A 13,440-nucleotide genomic window follows, 5' to 3' on the forward strand; every position below is an offset into this window, starting at 1 on the left:
TTTAAAAAAAAGGCTCCGCACCACAAAATACAAAGTGTTTTGATGCTTAAAGGTTAAAAAAAAAAGAAGAAAATTACCCCGATGAAACCCAAGGTGATTGTGCTCGGAAAAGAGGTACTGTATCCCTGAAAGGCCTGTTCAAGCACTAAGTGCATTTACAAATCTCTGAGAATGTTTTTTTTTATACTAAAATTGACCATTATATTCTACTGTGAGAAGTGCTGGCTGCACTATATTGTTTTAAAAATGAGAGAAAACAAATGAAAAAAAAAAAAACAAAAAAAAAACCAACACAAAACCCGCAAGCCGTGTGTCCGGATGGTGTTTTTCCCAAAGTAAAACCAGGATATCGCTGGACGTGTGCTCTGGAGTCTCTTTGCTTTGCTGTGGGCTCCCCTGGGACCCCCCCTCCCAAGAGCTGGGACCCCCCCGGCCGCCCCCCACCCCTATAAATAACCCGCTAACGCCGCTGAGCCATTAATCCGGCCGCGGTGCCAGCCTCTGCCTCACACCCAAAGGGCGGCCGGGCCAGGCGAGGTGGGCACACGTGGGCCAAATCCCCAGGATTAGGGCTGTGGCCCCACGTGCACCCGTGGGCTGCTCGCCCCTCGCAGCCCCGAGGGCCGGGTGATGGGCGCCGGGGGTCAGGTACCACATTCCCACCCCAGCACTGGTGGTGCCACGCGGGCATCTCCCCCACCACCCATCATCTGCAGCAAGTTTGCCATGTTTTTTCCCCCGGCAGGAGGGTTCCCGGTGCCAGGGCAGAGCCAGGGGTCTCCAGTGGGGGGGGGGGGGCTGCTCTCCCCTAACCCCCACCACCCCGCTGCTCTGCCCCACGACAGCTTCCTGTCCCCAACAACGAGCCGGTTGGTTGAGGACAATAGTATTAAATCCCAAACAGCTCTGGGCAGAGGGTGCGTCCCGCGGCAGTGCCATATGGCACGTGGTTATCCCGGCCGGGGAGGGGGCTGAGGGTGGCGGGCACTCGGCTGCCCACTCGCACCCCTGCCCGGGGCTGACTGCGGTGCCTGCGAGGGCACGGGCAGGGGATTGCTTGATTTGCCACTTATCCACCTGCAGAATTGGCATCATTTTTAAACCAGCTCCTACCCAAACTTGCCCATGGCCATCGCTGGCCGCAGGACCGGTCCCAGCGGAAACTGGGAGCTGCTAACAGGAGGCAGAGGGCTGGTCTGCCGGGGATGAAGATTTGTTCTTATTTTTGGCCCCTGAGCTGGGCACAGGGATGGGGATGGAGCCGGAGCTGCCCCAGGGCCACGGCTGCAGCCGGAGCCCGCGGCTCCATTTGTCTTGTTTGCTCTGCTGCCATAACGGCGGCGCGCGTGGTTGTGCCGGTATTTATGGCACGCCGGGAGGGGACCGCTCCGTCACCCGCAGCGAGCGGCGTGACAGCCGAGCCGGGGAACAAAGAGGAATTGGGACAAAAGGAAATTTTCACAGAGGTTAATGTTCCTGGGGCAGGAGGGGGGGGTGGGATGCTGTTTCTTGCCTGTGTATTAAAATTAGACCAGCGAGAGGAAAAATATTTGCTTAGATCTTTGTCATTAAAAAGATGCCACATCCGAAGAAACAGCAGTGCCGGTGGGTCCCTCTGTGCTGGGCATGGGGTGGCAGTGCCAGCCGCAGCCCCGCCATGGGGTCCCCCCGCTTTGGGGGCTACCAAAGTGGGGGGGGGGGCATACCAGAGCCAGGGCTGCCCAGTGCCCGGAGCCTCACTGGGGACCCCAGGAGAAGCTTTGCCCGTTCCCGGTGCCCCGCGGAGGGGGATTCATCAGCGCTGCCTCCGTCGCGTTTCCCACGTCGCCATAAATCAGAGGGAGCGGCTGGGAGCGACGGTGCGATCCATCTTGCCGGTCCCGAAGTCATTACATTTCATTAGGGGGTGCGCGGGGGGGTTATTATTTAGCAGGTTAATTCTCCCCCCCGATGGCTCCCTCTCGGAGGAGGAGTTCATCGCGCACCGGAAAACTTCAAATGTGCAACACAAAACAGATGGGTCCCTCCTGGGCAGGTGCCTCCACCCAGGACCGCCACGGTGCCAGCTCTGCCGGGCACAGATGGGTCCGTGGGGACCCAAAATGCCTGCAGGCATCGGCTGGAGATGGGGCAGGGACCCCCGAGACGCATCCTGGCACCCACAGCGCAGCCACCGCCACCCATAGCCCTCCCACGCCCCGCTGGGTGCAGCACTCCGTGAGCCCTGCAGGAACGTGCCGGGGGAAACGACACCATTTCTGGTCTGCAACTATCTCCCAATTGAAATAATAATAATAATAATAATAATAATAATAATAATAATAATAATAATAATAATAATAATAATAATAATAATAATAATAATTCTAAGGCAGGTGTGCATGAGGCTGATATTAAACTTAGCGGCCGCCTTTGCTGCTTGGGAGTGAGGAGAAGAGGCAGAGACAGGCAGGATAAATTGCACGGCTGCAAAGGACTTAAAAAAACCCATCTCTCATTTTGATTGATATTAGCTTCACAAATTAAGCTTTAGATTTATCTAAAATAAATTTGCTTCCGCGCTCCGCATTCTGGATGACAAGTGCTTTTCTCTTCCCTTTGTTGGGTTTGTCATCGCTGGCAGGGCGGCGCGGGGGGAGCAGGAGGGGGCCGTGCCCAAGCGCCCCCAGCCCGCCAGCCCCTGGGGTGCCCCCCACTCCCGTGGCCATGCCTGGAGGCAGAGGGTGCCGAGAGCTCAGGGCTTGGCAGGGCAGGGTGTCAAAGGGCCGAATGCCAGCCCTGAAGGTGGCAGAGGCATCCTGTGCCAGGATGGCACCGTGGTGGCCGCAGCATCCCCATCCCCACCGAGCCATAGCAGGGTCCAGTGTGATGGCACAGGGTGCAGCAACCTCCACCCTTTTTTGCATCCCAACCGCTTTAAACCCCGCTCACACGCAGCCCCTCAGCTTTGGGACATCAGAATTTGCACAGGAGGGGAAAAAATCGGGTTATTTCCAATTAGGCTGGAAAATCACATCTCCAGCGCTGTAGCCAGGGGTGGCTGCAAGGCAGAGCCCATCACCAGCACATCAGGTGACTGAGCCCTGTGCTGGGGCTCCCCAGCAACCCCACACTGCCCAGCTGGGGCTGGTCACCATGTACCCGGTGGGGCCTGGCCGCCCGGCCGGGCGAAAGCAAAGTTGATCATTTTCAAATAACAGCTGGTGAAACTGGGAGCGGGTTCAGCTCCTCGTTCGGTTACGCAGCGCGAGCCGAGAGCTGAAAGCTCAGCCTCTCCTAAGTAGCGATAATGAAACTTCTTCATTCCCTGCCCCTGGGGAGATACTTCCACCACAATATGCGAGATGTATGTAAATCACATTTAAACGGAGACGGTGCAGTTAAAGCTAACGGCGAGTAATCAAGTTTGAAGATGAAGTGGCCCCTTTCCTGCTATATCATTTGCTTAGCAAGCTGGGGCTGGCTCCAGGGCCTCGCCAGGATCTCTGCCACCATGTCATTGTGCCACCAGGCTGCTGGTGCCCACCCAAATCCGACCTCCAGACCTACACAACGTCCAGCTGCTGAAGGAAACCAAACCATTGCAGGTGGCTGCGAAGGGAGACGAAAGGAGCATCGCGGTCACAGAGGCGCAACGTGATGGGGCAGAGGAGCATCCTGCCCGGCCACTGCTGCCATCCTGCTGCCCAACCTGCTGGGACCTCGTCCTGCTCCCGCCGGGCAGCTCCCAGGCTCGGCCCCGTTCCCTGCCCAGCAGCAGCCCAGACGCGAGGGCAGCTGGGCAGGAGCCAGTCAACGGCCTCATCCTGCAGACCCACGTCCCGCAGGGCTGGTCCCCATGCGAGGACGGGGCGAAGGGTGCAGAGGGACACCGGGGCGGGCGCCCAGCTCGGCTGCAGACCCTCGGTTTGCCCTCGGTCCGGCTGCCCCCAGCCCAGAGCTGCCCAGCCCCACGTCCTGCCCAGCCCCACAGCCTGCCCGCCAGCCCAGCCGGGTGTAGGGCAGCAGCCCAGTACGGCCCCGGGCTCCCTCTTCCCTGCCAGGGCCGGATCTGGCATCGCACGGAGTGTGGTGCCCTCCAGTGGAACTGCAGCCCCGGCCCTGCGCCGTGCACCAGCCGTGCACCATACCCGTGTGTGCACCACAGCTGTGCACCACAGCTGCATAGCACAACCGTGCACCGCAGCTGTGCACCACAGCTGCATAGCACAACCGTGCACCGCAGCTGTGCAATGGCAGCCATGCGCTGCCAGCCATGCACCACCCGATGAGTGCAGGGCTGCCAGGGCCGGGCTCCCCCATCTCCTGGGCAGAGCAGCCAAGGCCAGGAGGGCAACACCGGGTGCCACAGCCAGCCATGACCTCCACCCGCGGCTCGGTGCAGCCTCACCCATCCGAGCAGGCACAGGGTGCTCTGCCCCGTGTCCTCTGGGCTCCTGCCCGCTCCGTGCCATCGTGGTGCCCTGCCAGGCTGGCAGCAGGCTCCAGGCTGCACCGAGCACCACGAGAGGGGCTGTCTGCAGAGGAGTGTGAGCTCAGCGTGTTGGGTGACCATCGGCTGTCTGACAGCACGGCATGGCACGGCACAGCACGGCATGGCATGGCACAGCACAGCATGGCACAGGGAGCAGCAGGCTCCTGACTCCCTTCCGGAGCCCTGCGTGCAGTGATGCTCTCCCAGCTGGGATCAGTCAACGGCAGGAGGAGGCGGCGGTGGCAGGTCAGTCTTTATTACTAAATAAATAGTCGTATAAATCTTGTGCAAAAACGTGTGGCAAAAACCATTGGCCTTGGTGGGCAGAGGGGGCCGCGCTCACAGCACCCTGCCCGCGGCAGAGGCTCCCGCCCTGGCACGGCTGACAGCCCTGGCTCGGCAAAGCGAAGCGGCGGCGCTGGAGCTCGTCTGTGCGAGCCAGAGACCCCCAGCAATGCCAGGGCAGGGCCAGGACCCTCCGCCCGGGCTGGGCACCCGCCAGCACAGCGGCTGCCAGAGGGATGGAGGCTGCACGAATCCCTGAGGAGCAGACAAGCACCATCCAGCCCAGCCCGCGGTTCTGCTGGCGGTGCCAGGGCAGTGCCAGGGCTGTGCCGGGAGCCTGGGCAGAGTCCATTGGCTCCCAGCGCCGCCGTGCTAGAGCTGGGAGCTCGAGGCCTGGCCGTGCCGCCGATCCCACGCCTCTGCCGTCCCCAGCGGCACCACCACCTCCTCTGGCTGGCAGCTCTTGTTGAGCTCCACCACGCGCGGCACCACCGTCGACCAGCGATCTGCGATGACGGCAGGAATCCGTCCGAGCTGGGAGCCTGGGGCTGCTCCCCCTCCCCGGTCACCCCACATCGCCCGGTCCCCAGAGCAAATCTGCTCCCGGGGCTCATGGGAGGCTGCGAGCAGCATCCCGAGGGATGCTCCCACCGCGCTCACCTCTCCGCAGCCGGCCCACGGTGTGGGAGAAGCCATAGTACTGGTACGTGTCGCTCTTTGCCCGGATCCTCACTGATGATGCCCAGGTTCTGGTTCCAGTGGGACCAGTTCACCTCATCCACCCTGTGGGGAAAGTTGGACCCACAGGGGCTGCACGGGGTGGCTGGGAGCCAGGGCGGCAGCTCCTGCATCCCTGTGCCATCCCACCACCGGCAATGCCACCAGCAATGCCACCACTGCCCAGCAAATGAATGCATGGCACCAGCACCCTGCAATGCTGCTCACTGTGGTGGGAGAGGCTCAGCTGCTCCCAGCTCCTCAGGGCTCCTGCCTTTACCTGAAGCACCAGCGGCGGTCGGGCGTCCCATCAGTGCCCTTCCCGACGGTGACCATCTCCCCTGAGCGGAAGGCTCTCCGCAGGAACACAGGGAAGGAGCGCTCGATGTCCAGGATGGTGGTAGCCCACTGCCAGGGACACCAGGGACCCCTCAGCCACTTGGGGACGGAGGTGCGGGGGTCCCTCGCCCAGGTGGTGCTGCTTTGATGGAGCTTGGGGTGCTGCGATGTAGCTCCTGGGTGGTACCTGCAGCTTCCAGATGTGCTTGCTCTCCTTGGAGACTTGGCCCACGGTCTCACCCATGAGAGCGATGAGCATGTTGAGGAGGAGCACAAAGGTGAGGATGATGTACGTGACGAGGAGGATGATGAAGACGCCGGGGTACTTGGCGCTCTCGAGCATCTCCAGGTCACCCATGCCGATGGTGAGCTTGAAGAGGTCGAGCAGGAAGGTGCTGAAGGTCTGGCTGTCCCGGCAGGAGGGGTAGGTGGGCACCGTGCAGTTGGACTGCTCCTCGCTGCAGGACTCACTGCTGGGACAGGGGTTGAGGAGGGACACCAGAGCTGCAGCAGAAGAGACAGGGATGGTGAGTCCATGGGGCAGCAGCAAGGATGTGGTCCACAACGGGCTGTCACGCAGCTCCACACTGGCTGAGCCCCTCTTCACCCCAGGAGGAGGCAAAGGCTGAGCCTGCAGGCACATAGGATGCAGCAGCGGCTCCTCAGCCCCTTCCCCGGCTGTGCCACGCCGTGCCGTGCCATGCCATGCTGCAGGGCTCATCTCTCCCGGCTCGCTGGCCGGGCGCCTACCTGACGCATAGCCAATCATGAAGAGCAAGTAGACCAGGAGGAAGCGAAAAAGGTCTTTGAAGAGGATCTGCAAGTGATGGAGAGTGGGGTGAGATGTGCTGGACCACAGCGCCCAGCTGTGTGCCGGGCACCATCGCCGAGCCATGCCGTGTGGACAGCCGGGCTGAGCACAGTGAGAAACCCTAAAGAAAGCCTGGAGGACCCTCCCTTTGGGCTGCACATCCATAGGAGGCCCAGCCCCGCTGGGGAAGGAGAAGACTCTGGACCCCACCAGACCTTCTGGATCATGATGCTGTAGGTCCCCGTCAGCTTGAGCCCTCGGGTGAAGTACAGCGCGTTCATCCAGCCCAGGACCAGCGCAAAGACCATGACGGCCAGGTACGCCTCGATGCCGCCCAGGTACAGCCCGGCCGTGACGATCACCAGCACCGAGTAGATGAAGCTGGAGGAGAGCCGGGGTCAGACCCTGCACCCACAGCCACCGCCGGCTACTGCCCCTCGCAAGTGCGGGGGTGCTGCGGCTCACGGAGCGGGGTCCCCACGTACTAGAGCAGCTGGAAGGAGCCATCTATGAAGAAGGAGTTCACACCTGGGCACTTCTTCATGAACAGATCTTTGATCTGGGGGAGAGAGGGAGAGTTTGGGGGGGTCAGGGGAGCAAGCCCCTGCATGGCAGAGTCCCGGTGTCCAAGGGGCATCCCGGTGGGGGCTGATGCCTCGGGACACGGGCCGCTCCTTGCGTGGAGACCACGAAGGCTCAGCTCAGCCGTCCCACGGGAGGACCTCTCGCCTTGCCGCACTGACGTTTGTGAAGAAGAAGAGGATGCCGGTGAGAAGGGTGATGATCTCCCCAGCCAGGCGCAGGTAGTCGACGGTGGTGGTGTATGGGTAGGGGGGCTGCGGGGAAAGGACAGAACTGCTCCACCATCCCAGGGCAGGCAGGGCTGCTTGGAGCAGAGACCCAGCAAACCCCCCTGTCACGAGGCACTGGCCCATGGGGCCGTGCCACGGGACTCACGGGGCCTTCCATGGGGCGATAGTAGGCGACGAGGGTGAAGATGACCATGGCGCAGAGGTAGGAGACCACGCTGATGTAGAAGGAGACAGCCCCGAACTTGCGCCACTTGTCGCGCAGCAGCTCGTTGATGGGCTCCACGGCCAACATCTCGTGGCGGTTCTGGCGGGACACGGGTGCTGTCAGCGGGGACCCGGCCCCACGGCCCCCTCGCTGCCCCCCGGCCCCCACGCACCTCGATCTTGCTGTTGTAGACAAGGATCTCCAGCACGGACACCTCCTCCCCGCAGGTGTCCAGCGAGGAGAGGTCGTAGAGGGAGGAGTAGACGGGGCCGTACGCCCAGTCCTTGAACTTCCGCGAGAGGTGCCGGGCGTCCTCGTCCGTGATCTCCCGCCGGATGATGTGCTGGAAGATCTGCCGCAGGGAGGACCGCTTGCCCGTGGGCAGACCCGCACCTGGCCCCCGCCTGCTCGGGGCACCCCGCTCTCCTCCCACCCACCCCACCCCAGGCACATCCCCTCCCACCACTGAGCACCCCAACCCACCCCCGGCGCCCCAAGGTGTCCCAGGGTGAAGGGACACCATGGCAGCGGGCACCCCCAAGGATGCTGCAGCTTCTGCATCCTTAACGACCCCCCTGCCTGCTCTGCTGGAGGGGGAGGGCAAGTGAGGGGAAAGGACGAGGGGATGTGCCGAGGACCTGGGGTTAATTAGGGAAAGATTAATCAAGCAGGTCACTAGGCTGCGCGCGCAGGTTTCCAGCAGCATCTGCAGAGAGAAGCTGCGCTGCAGGGACATGCACCGAGTGCGACAGGGCTCAGCCGGGAGCTGATGGGGCTCGGCCCCTCGCAGCTGGCGACGGCGGGTCCCGGCTCGAGGGGGTCACCATACCCCGATCTTGCCGGTCTTGGCTGCCATCATGAGCGGGGAGAGGCCGTCGTTGTTGAGCAGCGTCTCCAGGTTGGTGTCGGGGAAGAGCTTGGCGCACTTGACGAGGAGCAGGTCGTACATCTTGGTGACGAACTTGGTGTTCTCACGGGTGTTGTCGGCGATGGCGACCAGGGCGTGCAGCACGGTGTTGCCGCGGGAGTCCTGGCGCCGCAGGTCCGCCTGCTTGTGCCCGTTCTCCGTCAGGTAGTGCACGATGTGGGGCTGGTTGGTGCAGGCGGCCAGCGAGAGGGGCAGCTCACCTGCGGGGACAGCGTGCCAGCACAGCACCCATCACCCTCACATCAACAGGAGGGCAGCCCCAGGGAGCAGCTGCTTGCCCCGGGCAACCCTCCGGCTCCCTCCCCGCTCACCGAAGTAGAAGTAGCCACCCTCATCCTTGGGCTGGAAGAAGCGGCCACGCGCCTGGGCATGCACGTCCGCTCCCTTCTCCACCAGCAGCTCCACATAGTGCTTGCAGCGGCGCTCGATGGCGATGTGCAGGGCTGTCTGACCTGCGCCGCGGGCACCCGTCAGCCCCCGCCTCGCCCCAGGACTTCCCCGGGGTCCCCAACCTCCCCAGCATCCTTCATCCTCCTCAGGGTCCCTGCTGCTCCGGTCCCCAAACCTCCCCGGGGTCGCCCGTGCCTGGCGGCGCTGTGCCCCCCTACCTCGGTAGTAGACATCCCTGAAGGGCGAGTTGATGAACTCCCGCATGTTGCCCGTCTTCTCGGCGATGTCCAGGAGAAGGGGGATGGTGTCGTTCCGGCCCCCACTCAGGTTGAGCAGCGCCTTGGGCAGGCAGGTCTTCCCCGTGGAGGGCTCTGGGAGCAGAGGGTGCTGAGTGGGGGGCCAGGGCGAGCACCCCGGGCTATGGGGGTGCCCAGCCCCACACCCCTGCCCTCCCTGGCCAAATCCCCAGCTTCTCGTGGGGACCGCACACCGCAGCCCCCCGTGCTGGGGCTGTGCATCGCCATCCCCATGGGGACATGGGGACCACTGGTGGCCTGGCACAGCTCTGGCACTACGGGGGTCCCAGGACAGGATCAGCCCTGGGTGCTCACCTCGAAACTCCTCGTCTGTCAGGCGCTTCTTGTGGGTGAGAAGGAAGGAGAGGAGCCCGTCCAGGCCGGCCGGGGACCCCCGGGAGACAATGTCGAAGAGGATGGGTCTGTTGAAGACCTTGAGGACGGGGGGTGGGTCGGGAGCCGGCCCCTTCCCTCCCGGCGCCTGCTTCCTGTGGGAGAAGTGCCAGCGCTGGGGACTGGAGCCGCTGCCTCAGTTTCCCACCCGTGTGATGAGCTCGAGGCTGCTCAGCTGCCGGGGAAGGGCACAGGAATCCCAGGGCACCCACTGGCCAGGGACACCCGTGGGGCCAGGGCAGTCCAGTGCTCCCAGCAACCCACTTCCCAGTATCGCCCAGGGGGGCTGCTGGGTGCCTTGCCAGCTCCCGGCCGGGTGCTGCAGCATTTTGTGCCCCTAGCCGTGCCCCCCGCAGGGACGGGCCACGGGATCAGCCACGCTCCGGCGCCGCGGGCAAAGCCAGACCGGTCGGAGCAGTCAGCAGCAGCGGGACAGGCTGGGGACAACCGGCTGGCTCCGGGCTCCGGGAACGGGGGGAGAAGGGACGGTGGCTGCCCCAGCCAGGGATCTCCGGGGCTGGGGGCACTTGGGGTACCCCAGCCCCCTCCACCCACCTGCATCCCTGCCCACCCCAGGGACCGAGCTCCTGCCAGGGCACAGGGGCACCCCCTGCCCGAGCCAGCCCGCACCCCTGGGGTGGGGACAGTGGCTGGGGGCCACGGCGGCCGCCCCAGGTGCCCAGCACAGACGGGCATTGTGCGCCTGGCCGTGGGCTGCCCCCCTCCCAGCTCCGGTTTCCTGGCGCGGGAAGGGTGGAGGCCCTCCTGAAAAGCCCTTTCATGCCGGGGAGCCAGACGTCCACACCGGCCAGGGGAGCGGCCGGCGCACAGAGCCTCTTTCACGGCACTGGCAAGGGGGAAGGGGAGCCATGCTCCTGGCACCACGGCACCACGGCGCTGCAGACCCACACCACGGCGTGGCACAGCCCAGCTGCCCCCCATGTGTGGTACCCCCTGCCCACAGCACCCCAAAGTACCACCCAGGGAGCCATGGGGGGTCTGTCCCCCCTCCCCAGCTGCCCAGTATCCCCATATCCATGGCGCTGTGCCCAGTGTGCCCCCCACCCCACCACTCCCTGCCGGCACCGGGGTGCACGGGCATCGCCGTACTCACTCCACGACCCTCCTGCGCCAGCGCTTGTTCTCGCTGGGGTGGTTGCGGTAGGTGCCGTAGTCGAAGAGCGAGTCCATGGGGGCTTTCTTGGGCGCGGGGACCACGGCCGACTCGTAGATGGTGGCCTCCAGCAGCTCCATGGGCTTCGGGGCGCCTTTCCGGAAAGCTCCGTGGAATTTCATGCGGAGGTTTTGCTTTCCATCCCCGGCGCTGGGGGGGCCCCGGGCTGCCTCGGCGGGGGACGGGGTGTCCTCACTTTCAAACAGGTTGGCCAGCGAGGAGAGCGGGAAGGAGTCATTCTGGAGGGACCCATCATCCCCCGGGCCCTCCCCGGCATCACTGCCAACAGCGCGTGGGGGGTCTTCGGCATCTGCCATGCTCCCTGGCCGGAGGGACGGTTGGGAGCAGCCTGCCTGGGCGGCTGCAACCTCCAGCTCCTTCCACGGGAGCAGGAGACCTGGCAGAGGAAAACCCAGCGTCACCTTCAAACAACCCCCGTCCCTCCCCATCCTCTCCCACGGGGCACCGTGCCCCCGCGCTGCCCAGCCCCATCACACGGGAGGTCCCACACCGTCCCTGGCAGCAGTTGAGGCCAGCGGGACCCCCGCAGCCCAGGGGTCTCCTGGCCAGTCCTGCCTGCCCTGGTTCTCCTCGGCGCCCACCTACCCGGCCACGGGGACCCCTCGTGTCCGCAGAGGCCCCACCGGCTGCGGCACTGCTGGCTTCAAAGCGCAGCCGTAACGGGCAAGGACGAGCCTGGCCCCGCTGCCGTTCCCCGCTGCGGTCAGCTTGGGTGCAGCCCAGGACAGGGCACAGAGCAGACCCTGTGCGCTCCGATCTGCCGCCCAAGGAAAGAAAACATTCCTGGGATACACCCCGCGCCCAGGGAAGCGCCTGGATGCAGCGGAGAGCTGCCACCACAGCGGGGCTGGCAGCAGGACCAAGGCTGGTCCCCGATGCCCCACTGCTCCTGCAGCCCCGGGGGCTCGGTGGGACCTGGTCCTGGGTGCCCATGGTGCTGGCATGGCCACGCTGGGCACCGGGAGGGGGACGGACATGGCACAGGGGAGCCGCAGCCTCCACGAGGAGGGCAGGAGCAGCGGTTAGGACAAGAAATTACGGGTTTCGGTTGCCCAGAGGCAGATGGGGCTGCAGGAGAGCCGCGCTACCAGCGTGGAGAGCAAAGCACAGCACCATGCCATGGGCACCACCATGCCCTGCCTGCCAGGTCCCTGTGGGCAGGGCAGGTGAGTGACAGGTAGGGCAGACAGGTGAGTGACCCCGAGTCATCCCAAGCCCCACTTTCCATGAAAACACACCGTGAAACACATCAGCGTTAAGGCTCAGCCCAGCTCCTGCCTCCGGGGAGCTCAGCCCTCCCTGCGGGTCCCGGGACAGAAAAAGCAGCCGGGAAACATATCATTTACTGCTGGGCTGCAGCTCTGTACAACAAGCCATAATGCCAGGCTGGGCCCTCCTGGGGCGGGCAGTGATCTCTGCCACATAACGTGCTTCTAAGTCAGCAGCGTGTCCCACAGCCGCCCATGGCAGCCCCGCGGCGGGGGCACACAATGCTCCCCCACACACGGGGGACAGGGGCTGCAAACAGCCCCCCGAATCCTGCTGCAGCAGGGGGGACCTCAGGCAGCAGCCCCCTCCTCCCCGCCACCCTGGGGGACACCCTGTGGGGACGGTGCAGCCCCGGGTGGCACCCAGTGGGGACAGCGCAGCCCTGGGAGATGCGGGGCGAGTGGCAGAGCTGACACGGTTCCTCCTCCTTGCTGACTTTCCTGCCGTCGCCCTCTCTGCAAGAAATTCCACAAGCACCTGCCAAAGCCCGCAGGTCCCACACCCCGACCCCGGGCAAACACGGGCCCTTGCGCCGCGGATTTGTCCTTGGACAACAGAGGAGAGGGGATTGCCACGGATGCCAACCCCGCGGGCTGTGCATGGGGACGGAGCATCTACCTCCTCAGCCAGGCTGGGAATCCCAGCCCGGGACAAGCGAAGCTTTTAGGGAAAAGCCCAAACACGGTTTGGGCTGTCACATGCGGGCAGAGCCCAGGGCAGGGCCAGGGAGCCACTGGCACAGGACAATGTTCCCTGTAGGAAGCAACTGGGACTGATCCAGGGGACTCGGCTGGGTGCCAGGCAGCCCTGGGGGTGCTCGCGAGGTCAGAGCCCGGGGAGATGTGGGGCAGAAGCGAGGGGACAAGGGGAAAGGGCAGGTGGGGCTGGGAGCTGGCGCTGCCACCAGCGACCTGGGCAGGAAGCTCATTTCGGAAACAGGCTCGCTGGCCAGTGCCGTCAGCCCGGGTGCTCCCCCGGGCACAGCCACTGCCAGGAAAGGTGCTGTCAATGGGGTTTTATTTGGCTGGTTAGCTATTTGGGTTTTTATTTTTCAGACTTCCTCACCCCATGGAATAAATGAGTCAAGGCGCAGCTCACCGCACATCGAGGCTCCCCGGCACGGCCCCGGCTTTCGTACCCAACACAAACCCTCCTGCCCGCTCCCCACGTGCACTCCCACCTCTCCCCAGCTTTCCAGTGAGTTACCTCCCAGCTGGACCAGTATCCCCAGTCAGTCCCCGACTCCAGCCCATCACAGGGGCACAGACACCAGCACCGACACTGGGACGTGCAGGGACATGCCCTGGGCGGGTGGCAGGGGAGGAT

General features: G+C 64.1%; 1 protein-coding gene across 1 annotated transcript; it reads right to left on the reverse strand.

Moving 5' to 3' along the window:
- Window positions 1-5,131: 5,131 nt before the first annotated feature.
- On the reverse strand, window positions 5,132-11,141 carry TRPV4 (transient receptor potential cation channel subfamily V member 4). The gene is given in 16 exon segments (XM_086623218.1): window positions 5,132-5,265; window positions 5,420-5,477; window positions 5,479-5,542; window positions 5,757-5,884; window positions 6,003-6,319; window positions 6,566-6,632; window positions 6,842-7,007; window positions 7,112-7,185; window positions 7,370-7,462; window positions 7,584-7,742; window positions 7,816-7,995; window positions 8,473-8,771; window positions 8,883-9,023; window positions 9,180-9,332; window positions 9,573-9,745; window positions 10,765-11,141. Coding segments are annotated over 16 exon segments (2,583 nt in total).
- Between the last annotated feature and the right edge of the window lie 2,299 nt (window positions 11,142-13,440).

Source organism: Tauraco erythrolophus, chromosome 19, assembly GCF_009769465.1.
Source record: "Tauraco erythrolophus isolate bTauEry1 chromosome 19, bTauEry1.pri, whole genome shotgun sequence".
Classification (NCBI taxonomy): domain Eukaryota; kingdom Metazoa; phylum Chordata; class Aves; order Musophagiformes; family Musophagidae; genus Tauraco; species Tauraco erythrolophus.